This window comes from Gymnoscopelus microlampas (genome assembly GCF_963454915.1).
Source record: "Gymnoscopelus microlampas genome assembly, chromosome: 15".
Taxonomy (NCBI): Eukaryota; Metazoa; Chordata; class Actinopteri; order Myctophiformes; family Myctophidae; genus Gymnoscopelus; species Gymnoscopelus microlampas.
The window spans coordinates 16,158,487-16,178,749 of NC_139952.1; the positions used below are offsets into that span (position 1 = coordinate 16,158,487).

Genomic DNA, 20,263 nt, shown 5'->3' on the forward strand with positions numbered 1-20,263 from the left:
CGAGTGCGCGTGCGTGTGCGTCTGTGTGTGTGTGAGATGCAAAACAGAGTGAGGGAGAGCACAAGGGCCAGGACACCAAGGAATAGCAGATATAGCAAAAATAGCAGATATACAAGCTCATAGCGCGGCACCGAGTGCCGCGCTATGAGCTTGTAGATCTGCTATTTTTTTTTTATCTTGAGAATAAAAAAGTCAGATTTTTTTCAAAAAACTGTTGGGATTCAGAAAACATTTTTAAGAATCGCCTCAGGTCTTAATGGGTTAAACTAACACAGAGGATTTTACAATGCAGATAGGTTCCAATATCAAACTAGGAGTCTTTGAAATGAAAAAAGGTTCATTTAATGAATGCACTGTATGTTCCTGGACGTACCCCGATAGCGCATGCAAGCCTTTGCATAAAGTGACTCGTACCGCATGCATTGAATCGTTTATGCGCCGTATGTGTAGGCGCGCGCACATGCAAGAAGAACACACAACGACCCCTGCACAAATTCCAAGGCTTGCAATCACACAGCAACCCACAACAGTGCAGTGCTTCTAGCCGAGTCCACCGCCTCGGCCTCTGACCGAGTGACTTGACTGGCTGGGGTTGCGGTGGAGGTTTGTCTGTTTGTCTGCACAGTCATATCGGTCTACACAGCGATCTAAAGGGAGGGGGGGGGCACTGCTGTGCTGAAAACAGGAGCCACTTAAGCACCCCTGGCAGACCTTTATTAAAGGCTTACAGCCGGGATGCGACGCGCGTGTGGCTGCGATTTGTTCTATTTTCTGCCGCCAACAGCCACTTGCCCCCTGCATGGTTGAGGCCTTGCGTCGCTTAATTTATCCTCGGTTGCACAAGGTGTCCCAGGCCCGAAAATAGCAGATCTACAAGCTCACACCTCGTCACATTGCGACACATCGTGAGCGTGTAGATCGGCTATTTTCGGGGCCGCACGACAGCGGCACACAACTTAGCATAAATCAGGCTGATATATTCACCCAGAAGAAGACAGGCAGGCACCCAGCGTGCATACGGTTACACGAAAACACAAGTACGCGCACTCACGCCCACACACACACATAAACAGCATGCCTTTGTTAAGTACACACACGTACAGATAAATAAACACAGACCATACACGTACGCACACACACAATATGCATTTCTACATACCATACGAAATCACCAAAACAAAACAAGAAACACACAGATAAAAAACACACACTTTCAGCCATGCTGAACAATGTTTTTTTCACAAAAAAAACAATCTTTGTCTATTATAGCAAGAGCTACTGCGGATTTTTTTCGCCCATTAGTTCGACCACCTCAGAATGTACATAAACTTAAATCAAGCACTGGTATTTTCACAAGACCATTTTCATAACGTCGATAGAAAGTGCGTTCCTCTCCCCCCCCCCCCCCTTAATAAAACCCTCGGTTGCCCCGTGGGGGTAGAGGGGGGCTCTGACACGGTTAATAAGATGTTTACCTCGAGCTGAATGCCCCGCAATGAAAGCAGCTTCCCCACAGCGCTCCTATTTCCAAACCTAGCATAATTACAAGCGGGGGTTGATTAATTATGTCTCGGCAATATGCTGCACTCTCGACGCCATGAGGGCTAATTAACAGAATGAACAAGATGGGTAGGAACAATTATTAGAGGGGACTTCTGGCTGGCTCACTGGTTTTGGAAGTGCTGTTTTCAGTCACAGCAGCAAGCTGACAGAAAAGTATAGTTAACCCTTGAAGCCCTGAAGAAGCATCTGTGTCACTTTTTGATTTGAGCTAAAAAGCATTATTTTACACTTTGGCTATTCAAAAATAGCAGATCTACAAGCTCGTAGCGCGGCACCGAGTGCCGCGCTACGAGCTTGTAGATCGGCTATTTTTGAAAAATCGTGAAAATGTGTGCAAATCTTTTAATATATAAATATTGTTTTAAAGCGAAACATTTTAATTTCGAATCTTTACTTCCGGGCGTCCCTGAAACATATATTTTTAGATGGGGGTCTGTGGCTAAATACATGTCATTTTGGGGGTCCTTGACATGGAAAAAAGAACCACTGATATTATGGCGACATAGGTTTTTTCAAAAAACTGTTAAATCCCCCAGAAGCAAAGATTTGAGTTACACATGTTCGCTTTTGAAACTCAAATTTCAAGATTTGCAAAAAAAAAAACGATATTTCTAAAATAGCAGATCTACAAGCTCATAGCGCGGCACTCGGTGCCGCGCTATGAGCTTGTAGATCTGCTATTTTTTGAATAGCCAAAGAGTGAAAAAATGCTTTTTAGCTCAAATCAAAAAGTGACACAGATGCTTCTTCAGGGCTTAAAGGGTTAAGAGGGTATATTGCTATAGCACACAAGACACAGGCCGGGGGGGATGCAGCTTTACAGAGTGGAAAAATCCCGCCTAGGATGTAGTATATATATATATATATATATGCAGCTAGTGCATTGCTCTGTGTTTGGGGCTGGTAGCACAGGTGACAGCCTATATACAGCAGAAGCAGCATGTAGCTGAATGCATCTGCCTCATTAGCCGGCGCTGCTCCTCCGTGCGCCGTGTCTTATCTGGCTATCGGCGGCGCTTTTCGAGTGGGGAGACATTCCTCTTTCTGCTGATCACAGATCAGATTGACCTAAGGAACACTCTAACCTTGACAACGTGGACATGATCTATGATCTGACCCCGGGATAAGGAGTGCTGGGGGGTTACATTCCAAATGGGGTTAAATTTAGTGTCCTTGAGGTGTACGATTAAAATCGATGGTGTTGTTTGCACCATTGGCTGAAGCGTATGTTTTATGTAACAATAGGTTAATTTGTGTAATGTTTTCTTATATTTATTTGTAAAGAGTTGATTTCTTTGCAACCTGGAACGCATCTGTGTCACTTTAGATTTCTTTGGCTATTCAAAAATAGCAGATATACAAGCTCATAGCGCGGCACCGAGTGCCGCGCTATGAGCTTGTAGATCTGCTATTTTTGAAAAATCTTGAAAAAAAATGTTTTACTTTTTTTTTCAAAAACTGTTAAGATTTAGATTTTTTTTAAAGAATCGCCTCAGGTCTTAATGGGTTAAACCATTTTACAATACTATAGTCACTGATATTTGCTGATAATAGCCTTTTCTTAGCAATGTCTCTGCTTTTTCTTAATGATCTATTTATACTGCGTGAGTGTGTTGAAAGGTTTCAACACTTAGCAAAGTGACCTGAGATGTATAATAGCTTTTAGGGGTTGGACACCGATATTCTCAATCCTTTTAGTGGAAGCCTAGATCATGGAAATGCTTGTGTGAACACTGCCTGTTTTGAGGGATGCCTCCGAAACTGCATCCACAAGTCATTATTTTCCATGATTCTCACAATGTGAAAACGCATAATTATAAGCAACGGCACGAAATGATGCAACGAGTTCCCAATACTCATTAACAAACACTGTATTTATTCTTCTTTTAGTCACCAGGGTGCATATTACAGACACAATAACCCAATTAAGACGGAAAGTTCTTGCCTAAAAAAAAAGAAGAACACACACACACACACACACACACACACACACACACACACACACACACACACACACACACACACACACACACACACACACACACACACACACACACACACACACACACACACACACACACACACACACACACACACACTTCATGAACCAGATTAGGTCTGTTTGTTTGAGTTTTTTCTTTTGTTGCATTCAACTCCCCTGATTATTTTCATATTTTATCCAAAATTACGCTATTTCATTCAGTCGCTAAAATTACAATCTACACTCATCAATAAATACATAAATAGAGAGTTAAAATGAATTGCCATAATGATCTCTGAGTGCTGTTTGTTTTGGAAGGATGAATTAATACAGGAAGCACTTTGCATGGGCAGTAAACTGTTGCAGTAAGTGTTAATGCTAGAGGGAACAGGACAATTCCAAGCAGATGGAACCCTTTGTTGTGTTTGATTTCATTCTGACCCTGAACAATCTGTATTGTCAATGTTGCACAAAGTTGTAATTACTTATTTGGCACAATTTCATAATGATATTTGTTTCCCTTGTACTGTAGGGGATATGTCATGTCAGCCTGAAATACAGGATGACATGTAGGCTCAACATTGGTAGGCTATAGTCGGCTGTTCACCATGCCATGTCATAATATGTCATGTTGTTGCCCGTGTAATGTGTGTCAGAGTGTGTGTGTGTGTGTGTGTGTGTGTGTGTGTGTGTGTGTGTGTGTGTGTGTGTGTGTGTGTGTGTGTGTGTGTGTGTGTGTGTGTGTGTGTGTGTGTGTGTGTGTGTGTGTGTGTGCACGTGTGCAATGAAACTCAGTAATTTATCATTATTGACTTGACATCTGAACTAGGTTGGTGACGGGAAGTTAATGTGCAATATTCAGTCTACTGCCAAAAAACATCTCAGTTTGTTTGAAGCCTATAATAATTCCCCATAGCCATGTTGTTCAGATCTGTTTTTATGGACTACATAATTTGTAATGCATTATAATAAAAAACAATTAGCGAATGTCAAATGGTAATGATGATAGATACTGTAATCCAAAGTATATATGTGAACATGCTTGGTATCTTTACCAGACTTAATTTAATCCTTCAACTTCTTGTTTATGCCCCAAAATGATATGATAAATGATAAGATGATATACAGGTTTTGTGGCAATTTGTAGTCAGTCTAGAAATAGTAGACCTTAATTGTCTAATCATTGGACAATTAAGGTCTAATACTAGACTGTAATGTTTAAGCATGACTAATGTTTTAAGCATGTTCCAAAAGTAATACCTTGTATAGCCTTACCTGTCACAGAGTGATGTGTAGATCCTTCAGAAGTGGTCGCAGCCGGTTGATCTACTTCTGAAGTAGCAGCTACGGGGCATCATGCACACACACACTCCCTCACTCCTTCTAACACAGATCCATCACACAGCAGAGAGAGCAGAGCGGGTCGCTCTGGTTTTGCGCACTGAACTGTTGAGCGTCCTGTTTCTCACAGCAAAAAAAAAAAAAGGCACGGGAGTTAGATCTCTGTCTGTCAATGAACCGGTTGCAGTGACTGGATGGGGGGGGGGGGGGGGGGGCGTGGTGGCATCCACTTTTTTTTCCTTTCGATTTACGAGCCCTCTATATGATTAAGTTACAAGTCTGACACGCGCACATATACAGCCCGGGCGCGTCCATAATAAAAAAAAAAAATCATCTCACGGCGGAGAGAGTCCCTCCTCCGCTCACTCCTGTCTTCAACACGGCACCAGCTCTCACTCTCTCTCTCTCTCTGCTCACTGTGTGATTTTGGAGCTCTCTCTCTCTCTCTCTTTTATCCTATACAGCCACGGGGACGCGTTATGATGCACCTCTACGCTACCTGTATTTGTAATAACCATCCACCATGGACCAGTGTATCTTTTTGTCCCACCTTTTTAAAACAACAAGCGTTTTTTTTTACCAGCCTACTACATCTGATCTGAGTGACAACAAGGTGCGCTGCTGTCTGAGCGCTGCGAGAACAATACACTGACAGCTGTTTACAGCTCAGTGCGATCTGGGCTTTAACAGAAGCATGATGATACGAGGATTAATCCCCATAAATCCCCCCCTAAATGTAAAATCGCAGACTGTGTTGTGCTGCTGTTGCCATGTAGGTCTAAAAAACCGCCCCGGTAGCCGAACGATGACCTATGAACATAATTAAAAATGAATATGCAGTTTAGTGACCTATCCACAAAGCCCTGGGCTCATCACGTGTTCACTGATAATAACACGAGCACTAAAAAGAAATCAAACAAAAAATATTCGAGCTATATCTTTGGAGATATCACTGGACATTTAGATTGTAGATTTTATTTAAAATAGGCCCACTCCGCTACGATGTTATCCTCCATATATACACAGTGGGAGAGCGATGGATCGCCCAGGCTGTGCTCCAGCTCCGCCTGTCTCCTTACCGACTCGTCCTCAGCGGGACCGGGTGGTTAGAAACCATGCTCTGTCCCGGATCTCTGCAGAATTTCCTTTTCACTCCACGTCCTGGCATTTGCGAGTCAATTCGCCGGGCATGCACGCGTTTCTCGTTGGCAACAATGTGATGATTGTGTGCGTGTTAAATTGTCCATTTTCAATCTCTCACAACATTTCCACACACGGCCCGCCCCCCGGTGTCTGTGATTGGCTCTCTGCGCGGCTCCTAGGCGACGTCGTCGCCACCCTATAAAGAAAAACGCGCACATCTGTCTGTCTGGGCCAGCGGTTCCGCACAACTGGAACATTTTTGGAAACACCGAATTACGCATAGGAATGATCGCACTGGCTGGCCTGGAAACACATTCCAGTAGTTTGGAGAAATCTACCTCCTGCTCTTCGTAGCCAAATCTTAAGTGTGTTGTTCCAAATTCCAATCCAGCAGTGGTGGAAAAAGTACTCACATTTTATACTTAAGTAAAAGTATCAATACTGCAATGAAGAAATACTCTGTTACAGGTAAGTCCGGAATTCAACATTTACTTGAGTAAAAGTACAAAAGTACTGGTATCAAAATGTTCTTAAAGTACAAAAAGTAGAAAGTACTCATTAAGCAGAATGCCCCATTTCACAACTTTTCAAATGTAGAAAATGTAGAAAAATCTTTTGAAAATAGCAGATCTACAAGCTCACAATGCATTGTGAGCTTGTGTCAGCCATTTTCAAATAGTCAAAGTTTAAATATGGCTGCTGTCTGCAGCCCTCAGTGTCTAATGTATGTTTTGTAATAATAATCAAAATCTACAAAGTAACTACAGTAACTAAAGTTGTCAAATAAGTGTAGTGGAGTAAAAGTACAATATTTGCCTCTAAGATATAGTGGAGTAGAAGTAAAAGTAAAATTGGAAATACTCCACTAAAGTTTAAAAAAACACCTCAAAAGTGTACAGTATAGTACTTGAGTAAATGTACTAAGTTACTTTACACCACTGAAACTGAGCTGGGTTATTAGGGTGAAAGAATAGACTAGCTGAGGCTCATGGTATGACGCCCGTTATCAGTGTGGAGTGTAAACATGGACCCAATGTATTATGTACAAACGTCTGAGCTACAGTAGCTATGTCTTCCAAAAGCGATATAGCCGGTTGCATTAATTGCTGTTTCATTAAATGATTTACGTCTTTCAAAAGCAATTATCATAGCCTATAGGCCTATTCAATGTGTTGTAGTTTAACTGTATGTTTTTAGGGTACAAAACGATAACATAATCAATCATATAGAGCTGTGTCCTTGCAGTCATTTCAGCCATTCATTAGACTCTTGCGCCACTCTGTGTTCGATAGCAGGTACTGTAGCTCACCATAGTGTTCCCACGCATTCATCTCTAGAGTACACACAGATCCTGCAATCTGATTGCCTGGCAATGACACGACGCTAAAACAAAGGGATACAGGATAGGTGGGCACTAGGGACATCTGGGCACCACATTCTTGGGAAGACTGGGCACTAGGAAGAGTGGGCAGTGCGCCACCAGGATAACTGGGCACAAGGAAGAGGCTCTACTACACGGGAAATGTGGGCACCATTGTGCCCAGTTATCTCAGTGCCCAGTCTTCCTGGTACCCAGATTTCCCTAGTGCCCACACTTCTCCACCCAAAGTGCCCACTCTTCCAGGTGCCCACATTTTCCTAGTGCCCACTCTTCCTAGTGCCCAGTTATCCCAGTGCCCACCTTTCCTGGTGCCCACTCTTCCTAGTGCCCAGTCTTCTCCACCCCTAAGTGCCCACTCTTCCAGGTGCCCACATGTCCCTCGTGCCTACTCGTCCAAGGTGACCAGTTTTCCCTAGTGCTCAGAATGTTTTGGTGCCCACCTATCCTGTTACCAAACAAAGTGGGGGACGGAGTGGGGGCTGGCTGAGCATTGGGCAAGCAAGAGCATTGAGCAACACAGAGTAGTGTGGGCTATGGAGGCTTTTCAGGATTTCAGCAAATACTGTTACAAAATGACAATCCCTTTATTGTCAATCTTTTTTTATTGCTATTTTTGTGTCTAGGTTGATGTAGGCTATAATGGTAGATAGCTGGCCTGGGACACATAGCGCTTTTGAGCCAATTCTTTAATAGACCTTTCATGGACATGGAGTATAGTCAATCATTACGGCTGCTGTGGCATCAAGCGTGTAGCCCTGTAAAGTACTGTAAAGTTGTTGTTTTTTCTCATTAAATGCCCCAAGTCTCTTAGAACATAATCTTGAATATATATCTTTGTATTGAAAATACACAATAAAAAAATTGAGGCCAAATTCTGAATGCACCAGATGAGCAATTTATATTATACAAATTTCAGCCCAAAACAAGCTTCTTTTTTTTTGTTTTTACAGAAACTGTAACTATAACTGTAACTATAATATTTTTCGTTCATTTTGGGGGACGAGCGAACGACCGTGACACTAGAACAGAGGTTCTCAACCATTTCAGGCCGTGACCAAATTAATCATATTGGAACTGGGGACCCCCACTTTGACAAGCACTTGGAATGTAGGAGTTGAGGAATTACATTTAGTTTGACTCTGTTCCACAGATACATATTGTGAAAATAGCAGATCTACAAGCTCACAACGCCTCGCAACACGAGGTGTTGTGAGCTTGTAGATCTGCTATTTTCACAATGTTTGCCTCTTTCTTATATTATTAGACAATTTGGACAATGTTTGACCAGTTTTTATAGTATAGTTTGTTGAGTACTTTTTATTATTATTTAAAAGGTCTTAAAAGTCCTACATTGTCACTTCACTGTCATCTGGGGACCCCCCAAAATATTGTGGAGACCCCCCTGGGGGTCCCGAACCACTGCACTAGAACATCATAAAATCTGGACACACCCACATTTTGCTGAGTCTAATCATGTGGTGTGCATAACTCCTCCCATACCAGAAGTACAAGCTGCACATGACATTCATTCACTCACATGATAACAACATCATCTCTGTGCGGCACAGGTACGATGCAGGTTTATAACAAAAACTAGATAAAACATAACATTGTATTCAACCATATTCTGATATTTGAAACGCCAGACTCAGAGAAGAAAAGCGTTTTACTGACATTATGCATGGGAAGCTGCAGATAGCCTACTTATTGTGACTGTTACGTAACGTAAAAAATGTATTCAACTTGCGGTAGGCACTAGCAGCATGAATTACTGTAATTATGCTTGATCATAGCTATCATCTGTCAATAATTCAAAAGGTGTGAAATAAATAACTAAACGAAAAGCTGTCAATCACGGGAAATCTACGAGGCAATGTCAATCATGCGCCATGCCCTACTACTGTGTCAACCATGGCTGTCAATCAGTGGTGGAAAAAGTACTCAAATTGTTTACTTAAGTAAAATAATCAATACTGCAATGTAGAAGTTCTCTGTTGCTGCTGCGATGTAGAAGTATAAAAGTATTGGTACCAAAATGTAATTTAAGCACCAACAGTAGAAAGTACTCCATTATGCAGAATGTCCCATTTCATAAGTTTTTAAAGGCAAAATAAATCCTTATTTTCAAATGGCTTAAATGTATATAGGGCTGAAGTGGTTAATATATCTTTTGTAATAATAATAATCAAAATCTATGAAATAACTAGTAACCAAGATTTTCAAATAATTGCTGTTGAGTAAAAGTACAATATTTGACTCTGAGATATAGTGGAGTAGAAGTAAAAGTACAGAACATTGGAAATTCTCCAGTAAAGTAAAACAAAAAACTCAAAATTGTGCTTAAGTAACAGTACTTGAGTAAATGTACTTGTTCCTTTATGCAACTGCTGTCAATTATGTCCGGAGCCAACAAGGGGTATGATTGATCATTGATAGCTGAAGGATTACACATTTCAAGACGGCCGCTGAGCTTGTTTTGGAGCCCTCAAAAACTGAGATAAGCATAGTCTATTAAGTAATGATGATTATGTATCGATGTTGGTGAACGGTCCACTCCAGTTAGGTATCGATCAGAAAGAGCTGTGAATTCGTTTGATGTTGAACCTCAGTCAGCCACAACATAGTAGCTTGATAGATACAGAGTAAGCTTTACGCCTCTGCTACAGGAACGTGTTAACGCATGGTAAGATATTAATAGCTACTGTATGATTGTATACAGGATGACCTTTAATCCCAGTTTTTGGGCTAGAGGTTATCCCGCAATGATAAACCCCGATACATGATTCTGCAGGCTTACCATGTAATTCATTTCACAGCTGGGAAACACAAACGTAGGGGGAACATTACTGATAAATCCTTGTCATGACCCATCATAACCTTGGCAGTGGTATGTGCATGTTTTTGACACTGATAGGGATCAAAGTGTATATTTTCTATTTGTATGTAACTTACACTGTATTAAACAATCTTGTGTTGATCATGAAATGTGATTGCCTCTCTGAGAGGCCACTAACAAAGTAATCAGTTCCTGAATATGTTGTGCTTTGACCTTATGAACTCATTATATGGGCTAAGTGCCACGTCTTGCAGGACATGTCCGAAATCCACGGTACACTGAGCAAACAAGAAACTGATTGCCCAGTTATTCGGTTCCTCTTTATGATATGTTATGAAACCATTTTCTGTAATAAAAGGGTGCACGGGGAAGTGATGCTTTAGATGTCCTTTGGTGTTACTCTCCGTGCGCACGTTAAACTTGAGCTCTTTGCGTCCGCTTGTCTTTGTTTCATTGAGTTGTTGGTCTGAACGAACTAGCAGGGTATTATCAAAGTAAATACCCTACAGACACATACCTGCATCCTCTGTGCAGTCATTTAACCCATTGAGACCTGGAACTGTGTCATTTTTAGATGTGAGCTAAAAAGCATTATTTTACACTTTGGGCTATTTTTGAAAAAACGTGAAAATGTGTGCAAATCTTTGAATATATATATTTCTAAAGCGAACATTTTTAACTCAAATCTTTGCTTCTGGGGGGTCCCTGGAACAAAATATTTCGATGGGGGTCCGCGGCAAAATACATATAATTTTGGGGGTCCTTGACATGAAAAAGATTGAGCACCACTGATATAGAAACATACGTTTTTCAAGAATACTGTTGAGATTTAGGAGAAATGTAGAATCGGCTTCAGGTCTCAATGGGTTAACAAGAGTCATGATGATGGATAATGGGATTTTTATACATGTCACATGCAGCAGGCATGTACACGGATGTTTGTGTGTTACCAACCTCGGTCCCCGTTCAGCAGTATGAATGAGTAAGCCATTACCTCTTTGGTCACGTCTCTCCCTTTCTGGCCTTTTCTTGCAGGTCGTGGTGTCATAGGCATCTTCTTGCAGGTGCTGGGGTCATTGTCATCGTCCTGCAGGTGGGATTACCAGGCAAACAGCATGTTGACAGCACAGGCAGATCGGGTCATGGCCATGGACGAATGGCACCAACGCTGGCAGGAGGACAGATTTGGTTGGCATCAGCCCAATGTGCACAAGTAAAACACCTTGCTTTTATTGACCACATTCAGAACTGGGAGACAGGACCAAATTCAACTCATTTTGTCATGATAATGCAGCCACGGCTTCACATCCCCGGCAGGATTTAAATTGATGTTATAAAACGGATAGTTTCGGTACTTTATTATGATGGGCTAAGCCATGTTCGAAGCCTTTGTAAAATACTCTATAAACAGTGTTTCCGCTCCACACGTCCCACTCTTCTCCCTTCTGGCTCCCAAACTGTGGAACGAACTCCCCATTGCAGTTAGAACGGCAGACTCACTCCCGAGTCCCAATCGTAATCAGAGACTCACCTCTTCAGACTCCACCTTAGCCCGTAGCTAGCTCTTGCCGTAGCACATGCCCTAGGGTTGACGACCTTGCAGGCTTATGCAAAGGCTAAAATGACATAGCATGTTATGTAGACAGATGCCAGGTACATGTAGGTTCATTTGTAGACCTGGCATCCTAGGCTATAGTGTGTATAGTTTTAATGTACAGATTTTATTTGTTGATATTATACTGTTTAGACTGATGATAGGTTCTTGGTTTACCTACAGTAGGATCCTAGATTACTATTTCTATGCATTTGATGTTTTACGTCATATTTACCTGCCTACTGTAAATCGTTCTGGATTAAGAGTGTCTGCTATTATGCCTAAATTGTACACATATCAGTATTACTGCACCATACAAATAGTTTCAAAAAGTCAATTGTTTTTGTGAATTTTGATTTACAAAAACTGCTACTGTCCAGTCTATAGTCTATACACATTGTTTGTGCATGAAATCAGGCACTACTTTATTTAAATTCTTGCTGTGAAATTATCATTAAAACGGGAGATAAACTGTATAATTGGGATTTTTTTGTCTATGATTTTCATGTCGCCATATTTCGTAAGCGTTTGGCAATAAGCCACGCAAGGTTGTGGTTTACAGTGATTTTCAAACAGCTGTGTTGTTAACAGGTTGGAGGCACTCCACTCCACGTCGTGCCTAACACAACACCCTTTAGCTGTTCTATAATCACTGTAAACCATGGCCTCTTAGGGCTTCTTGCTTCAATGATTTATGGGTTACATGAAATCACATCGCTGAGATGAGTGTTTTAAAATATCAATCGGTGAAGCCGTTTAACATTTCTGTTGAAAGAGATCAGCAGGAGTTCTGCATGCACAGAAGAGTGTACGAAAGTACCCAAAAGGGTTTTATAGTGTGTCGTTCAAAATGGCACTTCTCTGTACTGTCTTTATTTCTGTTTATTGTCAACAGGATGCTGGAGAGCAACATCGATAAAGTTCTTGCCGGCCGGACGGGTGTTCGCTTCTTCTTTCCTCTCTGTGGGAAAGCCATAGATATGAAGTGGTATGAAAATCATAAGTTATCCATAAACCCCTGTTTTGTCATTATGGGGGTGTCATAGAATCTTTTCACTCCCTCCCCTGTTAACCAATTGAGACCTGGAACGCATCTGTGTCACTTTAGATTTCTTTGGTGCCGCGCTATGAGCTTGTAGATCTGCTATTTTTTTTTAAATCTTGACCTTTTTTCTTTTTTTTTTATAATTCAAAAAAAAATTAAGGTTTTAGAAACATTTTTAAGAATCGCCTCAGGTCTTAATGGGTTAAAGTTGTCCATCAAATAGGGGTGCGCATCTTTCCCTTATTAGGCAATCCAATATGTATTCTAGATTCAGTGCATAGGCTGCCTACGATACGATTTAGGGACGATACATTTGACCCACAGACGGCCTTACAAATTTCCAATGATTATATATATTATTTATTACTGCTACAATGTTGATAAACCAAAACCAAATAATATTATTTATGTATTCATATGTAAGATGTAACAATAATACAAATATTGAATCATTCTAATTCTGTTCCTCTCCTACTTGTGTGAATTCCAGGCTGGCAGAATTGGGACATTCCGTAGTTGGGGTGGAAGTTAGTGAAAAGGCCATCAGACAGTTCTTTGAGGAAAGCAACTTGACCTACAATGTGGAGCCCGTCTCTACCATACCGGGAGCAAAGATTTACAAGGTACAGTAACTGTCTCTTGATCCAAATTCTTCATGTCATCACATGGAAGCAGACAAATTTCAGGCATTCTTGCGTGGAGCAGGAAAAAAAAAGACTTGGATTCTAATATAAAAATGGCTTAGCCAGTTACTGTATGTAAAACAACCAGTTATGGTCTTCATTATCATACAGGTCAGGTATTTGTACCCTGATGAAGACCTGAAAGGTCAAAACCAATATGTTTTTTAATAGCCATGTCAAGATTTTAGTATTATTTGTTTTTGTTCCTTCTCCATGCAGGAGTGCCTGAAATGTCTCTTTCCATGTGATGACATTGAACCCTTCTTCATGAGCACCTGCCTTTAGTTCCGAGTCTTAAGCTCAATTTATATTTTGTGGTACGATGTTGTCCCGTGCCGAAAATAACAAATCTAAAACTCACAATGTGTCACTGTGACGCATCTTGAGCTTGTAGATCGGCTATTTTCATCGCAGGACACGGTCATACAATAAAATACAAGTTAAGCATTACATGCTAAAGATCAGTGCGTGAACATAACACTACCTCTTTCACAATAATTCATGTGACTTTGTTGCATCATCCTGATACGGTAGTTAAAATGCAGAATCTTCTTTGGTTTTGGTTTAAGAAATAATATACTCAAGGTCATGCTATACCGTGGATTTCTCATGATACAGCAGGACCTTGACTATGTTATTCCCTTAATTAACTTAAAAAAATGTTTTGGGTTTGTTTTGATGAATTTATTTTGGCTTTCTGCCAAGAGAAAATTGTTCCCCACTGTAGCAACAGTGTAACAAGCGAATGCAATTTTTGGGAATTAGGCTATTGATGTAAACAAGTTGTCAGGTGCCAGAGCTGTACTGCAATTATATGAACTCATGGAATGTCTCTCGTCCAATCACAACACATTGTGACCGTGGTTGTAACTAAGTGTTGAATAATGTGTTTGTGTTTCAGATGCATTCAATCAATCTACTGTATATTAAAGCTGCAATCCATGACTCTTTAGTGAATGTTATTTTGACCAATCTGTATGCTAGAGTATGATAATATAATAGTTTATGTGTTTTAACTAACACAACTGCGGTGGATGAGAAATGTTAGCTGGAATTGCATTTAGGTCAAAGCTCAGTTTATCCTCTGCCCCAACAGGCTTGCAATCATAGCTCAACAGTAGACATTTCGGAGCTCGCACGGGGGACCAGGGTTTGAATCCTGGGTAGGACATAAAAGCTACCGATTGCAGCTTTAATATAAGGGTTAGGACAATACTAATGTATAAGATCCTATGTCATCCTTGCCTTGATAAGCCATATATGTCAGACCATTGATTAGCCTATTTTGCATATTTGTTTTTGCTGTGTTCTTGTCTGTTTTACATAGTTGTTTTTTATCCCCACCCCCCACAGAGTTTAGAAAGAAATATTTCCTTGTATCAATGTGACCTGTACAATTTCTCCAGGTAAGGTCCCCATATCTTGTTTTTTTCTTTGTACTGAATGATGCCTTTTGAAGGAGATGGTTTTGGGGCAATTTATAAAACAATGTATTCCATTCTACAGTTCTACTGAGGGACAGTTTGGAGCAATTTGGGACAGGGGCTCTCTAGTGGCCATCAACCCAAAAGACAGAGAAAAGTAAGCTACAAACTGACATTAAAAGCCACCTTGTCATTGAACATGGAACAGATTTTCTTTCATCGTTATCAAACCAAATGTTCACCATTTGAGACATTATGCCAGTAATTTGACTTAATTTAACCATTATTGTAATAATGCCACAGATATGCTACACTGATCACTTCCCTGATGGCCAAGGATTGCAGATACCTTCTGGACACTTTGCTGTACAATCCTGAGCTGTACAAAGGTACAGTTTGAATACTTATGTAATATCACAGTCTGTATGTTGTATGTGGCTATGTGCACTGACTGGTGTAACCAGTCTGTGCACATAGCCACATACACCCAACCGTCCATATGGAGCTCCTGGTATCAGATTGGTTTTGAATAGACACTGTAAGCAGTGTCTTCCATCTTCACTACACTGCATGCTGCTGTACTTTTGAGGTGTAATCATAAACAGGATCTGTGTATGTCAAAAAGCAAATTTCTCTCTTTCAGGTCCTCCATTTTTTGTGCCAGATGAGCAAGTGCACTGTCTGTTTGGTGAGTGCGGTCAAAAACATAACATAATAGTTTATTAAAGGCCAACTATAATAAATTGACCATGTTGTGAAAATGTATTGTGTGGCCCAGCTGTAATATAATATCACAGCTAACTGTGATATCATATCACAGCTAGGTATTCATATAGGCTATGTGAATACCTAGCTGTGATATTAGATAAATGTGAATGCAGTTTTAATAATGGATTGATTTGTCAATGCAGGAGGTTGGAACTTTTATGTTTAATAGTGTTATTCGTCTTCTTAGGTAAAAGCTGTGATATTGAACTACTGCAGTCAGTGGATGCTCGGACAGACAGAACGAGAAGCTGGGGGCTGGACTCATTTTTTGAAAATATACATCTCATCACCCTGAAGAACAGTACACATGCTGTGTGATGTTGTAAAGGTTCTCATTTCTCAGCATTTAACTGAGAGGTTTGATTACTTCCACTACCTCAAGCTTTCTACAACAGAATAGGGTTGAACAATTAATAAGGGAAAAAAAATAAGAAAAAAAGAAATCGCAATATGAACTACTGTAATTTCCAAATTGCAGACTTCTAAACTAGTGTTTAGGTAATATTTGGTCCATGAACCCAATATATAAATCCCCCCCCCCTTAAATGTATACTTAAAAGGACCATGTTTATTTTTCTTCTTCTCATTTTAGGCTCACTGACTAGAAGTCATTTACTGTATACTTAACATGACTGCTGATAATTTACAGTTTTCTTGATATTCCAAGAAGCCATTGGTTTACATTTCAGTATGGGTTGCCAATTGTATTCAATGGGCTAAGCATGCAATAACACCACATAGTCAGTTGTTGACCTGATGAAGACCTTAACTGGTCAAAACATGTTGGCATTTTTATAGAATAAAATATGTTTTAACTTTACTTCCTCTCCACATTTTGTGAGTGCTCGCATCTCTTCTTTTTTAAAGTGTACAAGTCCCGCTGATCCTAGAAGCACCATACACCTGTAAGACTTTTTATCTCCTGTGAGCACCCGGTTGGCCTCTGTGTCTTTTTCAACATCAGCATAGTCATTAAATATAAATTTATGTTGACAGTATCTAATGTTGTAGTAGTTATACTGTTAACAGTAAAAAAAAAAAAAAAGAAGCTAGACTTAACCCATTTAAACCTGAGGCCGATTCTAAAAACACCTAAATCCTGACCTAAAAACTTAAATGTTTTACTCAAAAAATGTAAAACTATATTTATAGCAACAACTGAAATGACAGGCGTTCCCGGCTTGAAAGGTATTACAACGAATAGGTGTAGTAAGTCTAAAGATTAAATTGCATATCAAATCGCAATATTATTCTGAAAAATCACAATTGAATATTTTTCTCCCTTCGTTCACCTCTAACAGAATGATGAATGCAAATATAAGTGGCAACAGAATTCTAGAAAGTGCAGTGACGTTCAGCTTAGTCTCGTGTAGCCAGACAGTCCAAGATCTCCGCCTACTGATAAGTCTCTTGCGACATCAGTAGTGAATAGCCCATTCAGTGAATGGGCTGAAACTGTAAACAATTATAGAATATATATATATAAAAAGGGCCTACTCTGTGTGGAGTTTGCATGTTCTCCCCGTGTCTCCTAAGGTAGTTAATACCCTCACAAAAACATGTAGTAATCCTGGTCAGTGGTTGCTATACCGCCTCCCCCATGACAGCCAGGGTGTCTGATGGAGGGGAAAGAAACTGGTTGGAATAACGTGTTCCTTCCACACGCTAAGTCCTACTGGGGAAACTCCCCCCTGTCAGCCAGGTGACAAGAAGGTCAGTTGGCTCTCATGCATTGAAGGAGGCATGAGCTCGGCTCTGGGCTCCCTAGGCTGGCGGGGTTAGTGTAGCGCCCAGGATCACTTAGATAATTGGCACCGGGTGAAAAAGGGTTACAAAATCGTGGGATTTTTTTTTTTTTTTAATATATATATATATATATATATATATATATATATATATATATATATATATATATATATATATATATATATGCTTCACAGAACCAATGCAAAGATTTTATGGCGGTCCTTCATATAGGATGGTATCAGAATTTTTCAAACGTAGGTTTGTTGCCGCTGGTTTTCTCTGGCATCTAGCCTTGACTATCGTATGTATTTTATCGATTTTGACATTTGCATATATCTGATGCGAAAGTAAAAGCATACCGCACATTTCAGTATGGTATGCTAATTCTATTCAATGGGCTAAGCATGCAATAACACCAGCGTAGTCAGTTGTTGACCTGATGAAGACCTTAACTGGTCAAAACATGTTGGCATTTTTATAGAATAAAATAAGTTTTAACTTTACTTCCTCTCCACATTTTTTGAGTGCTCGCATCTCTTCTTTTTTAAAGTGTACAAGTCCCTCTGATCCTAGAAGCACCATACACCTGTAAGACTTTTTTATCTCCTGTGAGCACCCGGTTGGCCTCTGTGTCTTTTTCAACACCAGCATAGTCTTTAAATATACATTTATGTTGACAGTATCTAATGTTGTAGTAGTTATACTGTTAACAGTAAAAAAAAGAAATCTAGAAGCTAGACTTAACCCATTTAGACCTGAGGCCGATTCTAAAAACACCTTCTAAATCCTGACCTAAAAACGTAAATGTTTTACTCAAAAAATGTACAACAATATTACTATATTTATAGCAACAACTGAAATGACAGGCTTTCCCGGCTTGAAAGGTATTACAACGAATAGGTGTAACAAGTCTAAAGATTAAATTGCATATCAAATCGCAATATTAGTCTGAAAAATCACAATTCGATATTTGTCTCCCTTCGTTCACCTCTAACAACAGAATTCTAGAAAGTGCAGTGACGTTCAGCTTAGTCTTGTGTAGCCAGACAGTCCAAGATCTCCGCCTACTGATAAGTCTCTTGTGACATCAGTAGTGAAAAGTCCATTCAGTGAATGGGCTGAAACTGTAAACAATTATAGAATATATATATATAAAGGGCCTACTCTGTGTGGAGTTTGCATGTTCTCCCCGTGTCTCCCTCTCACAAAAACATGCAGTAATCCTGGTTGCTATACTGCCTCCCCCATGACAGCCGGGGTGTCTGATGGAGGGGAAGGGAACTGGTTGGAATAACGTGTTCCTTCCACGCGCTAAGTCCTACTGGGGAAACTCCCCCCTGTCAGGTGACAAGAAGGTCAGTTGGCTCTCATGCATTGAAGGAGGCATGAGCTCGGCTCTGGGCGGAGTTGAGAGGGTCTTCAGACTGGGATCAATTCCCTTTGCCCGTTTGCATATCCGGTTTAGAGAGAATCAGCGGATAGGACACGGAAATTGTCTGTGTGCCTGCATGTGTGTAAATTACCGGATAGCTAAAGAAAAGGCAGGCTCTACGCCAGACAGGTTAAAACTTTAATGGAAACCAGGATTTCCCACAAGTGATGCAGAAAGCCTGCTAGAATGTAACAGTCTAGCAGGCTTGGCCAGCAGGCTTTATACAGCAGTCGCTCTCTCTTTCTCTCAATGCTTGCTGCCTCCATCATTAAACAGAATAGAATCGTTCTATTGTGTTAACACCATACACATACAGCGTTCCCACTTTCCACTCATCCACACACCCCACTGGTTCCACAGACATACACATAATCGTGCCTTTATATAGGATTAGCTACCTCTTGTTTCACTGTCATTTACTGTGGTGTCTTAACTGTTAGCCTATGTATCTTAAATTGTCTAGCCTTGACTATCATATGTATTTTATCGATTTTGACATTTGCATATATCTGATGCGAAAGTAAAAGTCAGACTCGATAAAATACATCTATGATGGTCTTGATCCAAGGCTACAGTATCTCTTGTCTGTAGTGTAGCCTACTGACCCCAACAACATGAATTTCCATTGTGGATAAACGGCATCTAATCTATAGTTGACTTAGTATAATACATTCATTTATATACTTTAAAGTAATGTGTGGTCTCCCTTTTGTGTTTGTTATGGTCACTGCATGAGCCTGGTCGTGGTTTTAACAGATAGTGTAGGCCAGTGTTTCTCAACCTTTTCAGGCCGTGACCCCCCAATTTGGCCCAAAACAATCATATTTGAACTGGGACCCCCCACCCTGACAAGCACTTGGAATTGTAGGAGTTGAGGTAGTATTACATTTAGTTTCACTCGGTTCCCACATGCGAGGCGTATTTTGTAGATCTGCTATTTTCTAATGTTTTGCCCCTTTCTTATATTACTTGACAATTTGGACAATGTTTGACCAGTTTTTATAGAATAGTTTGTTGATTACTTTTGATGCAGCAGTAATACTCTTTTCTATTTTATTTTCTTCTTTAAAAATGTCTTAGAAGCCCTTAAATTGTCACTTCACTGGCATCTGGGGAGTGGGGACCCCCCTAAAATCATGTGGGGACCCCCCTGGGAGTCCCGACCCAAAGGTTGAGAACCACATCTTCTGCCTAAAGCCATAAAGCACGCGTCGAACATTATGCTTCCGTATTGTTGCTCTCGATTGGCCGTTGCCTGGTTACGGTAAACAGTGAGAAAGGAAGGAACTTCCTAACAGTAATACTAGATAGGCCCATACTTAATCT

General features: G+C 40.4%; 3 protein-coding genes across 5 annotated transcripts in view; 2 read left to right on the forward strand and 1 right to left on the reverse strand.

The window, feature by feature from the left end:
- Positions 1-6,114, reverse strand: part of ext1c (exostoses (multiple) 1c) — a 128,715-nt gene extending 122,601 nt beyond the window's left edge. The window contains exons 1-2 of one of the 2 annotated variants that reach the window (XM_084081386.1): positions 5,965-6,108; positions 4,820-5,002 (exon numbers count right to left, since the gene is read on the reverse strand). The gene's annotated coding sequence lies outside the window, so the exon portion shown is untranslated. Of the gene's footprint in view, positions 1-4,819 lie in introns of both variants that reach the window. The other variant, XM_084081387.1, reaches the window with a different exon arrangement.
- The window catches only part of sdc2 (syndecan 2), a 259,237-nt gene that overhangs the window by 145,521 nt on the left and 93,453 nt on the right, over positions 1-20,263 (forward strand). The gene's annotated exons all lie outside the window — the stretch shown is intronic.
- LOC311061843 (putative thiopurine S-methyltransferase) lies at positions 6,386-16,579 on the forward strand. 2 transcript variants are annotated; one of them, XM_084080541.1, is made up of 9 exons: positions 6,386-6,496; positions 11,281-11,458; positions 12,735-12,827; positions 13,375-13,507; positions 14,921-14,973; positions 15,074-15,148; positions 15,295-15,380; positions 15,635-15,679; positions 15,947-16,579. In XM_084080541.1, the coding sequence occupies exons 1-9, from the start codon at positions 6,475-6,477 to the stop codon at positions 16,075-16,077; spliced, it is 816 nt and encodes a 271-aa protein (XP_083936667.1). In that variant the 5' UTR covers positions 6,386-6,474; the 3' UTR covers positions 16,078-16,579. The 2 variants fall into 2 exon arrangements, with proteins under 2 accessions (XP_083936667.1, XP_083936666.1); XM_084080540.1 differs by lacking the exon at positions 6,386-6,496 and adding an exon at positions 8,906-8,977.

Excerpts from the sequence above, each read along its gene's own strand:
- LOC311061843 (XM_084080540.1), top strand. The coding sequence starts at position 8,947 with ATGATAACAACATCATCTCTGTGCGGCACAG. Across the intron at positions 12,828-13,374 it reads AAAGCCATAGATATGAAGTG|GCTGGCAGAATTGGGACATT; the intron begins GTATGAAAATCA and ends TGTGAATTCCAG. Across the intron at positions 14,974-15,073 it reads GACCTGTACAATTTCTCCAG|TTCTACTGAGGGACAGTTTG; the intron begins GTAAGGTCCCCA and ends TCCATTCTACAG.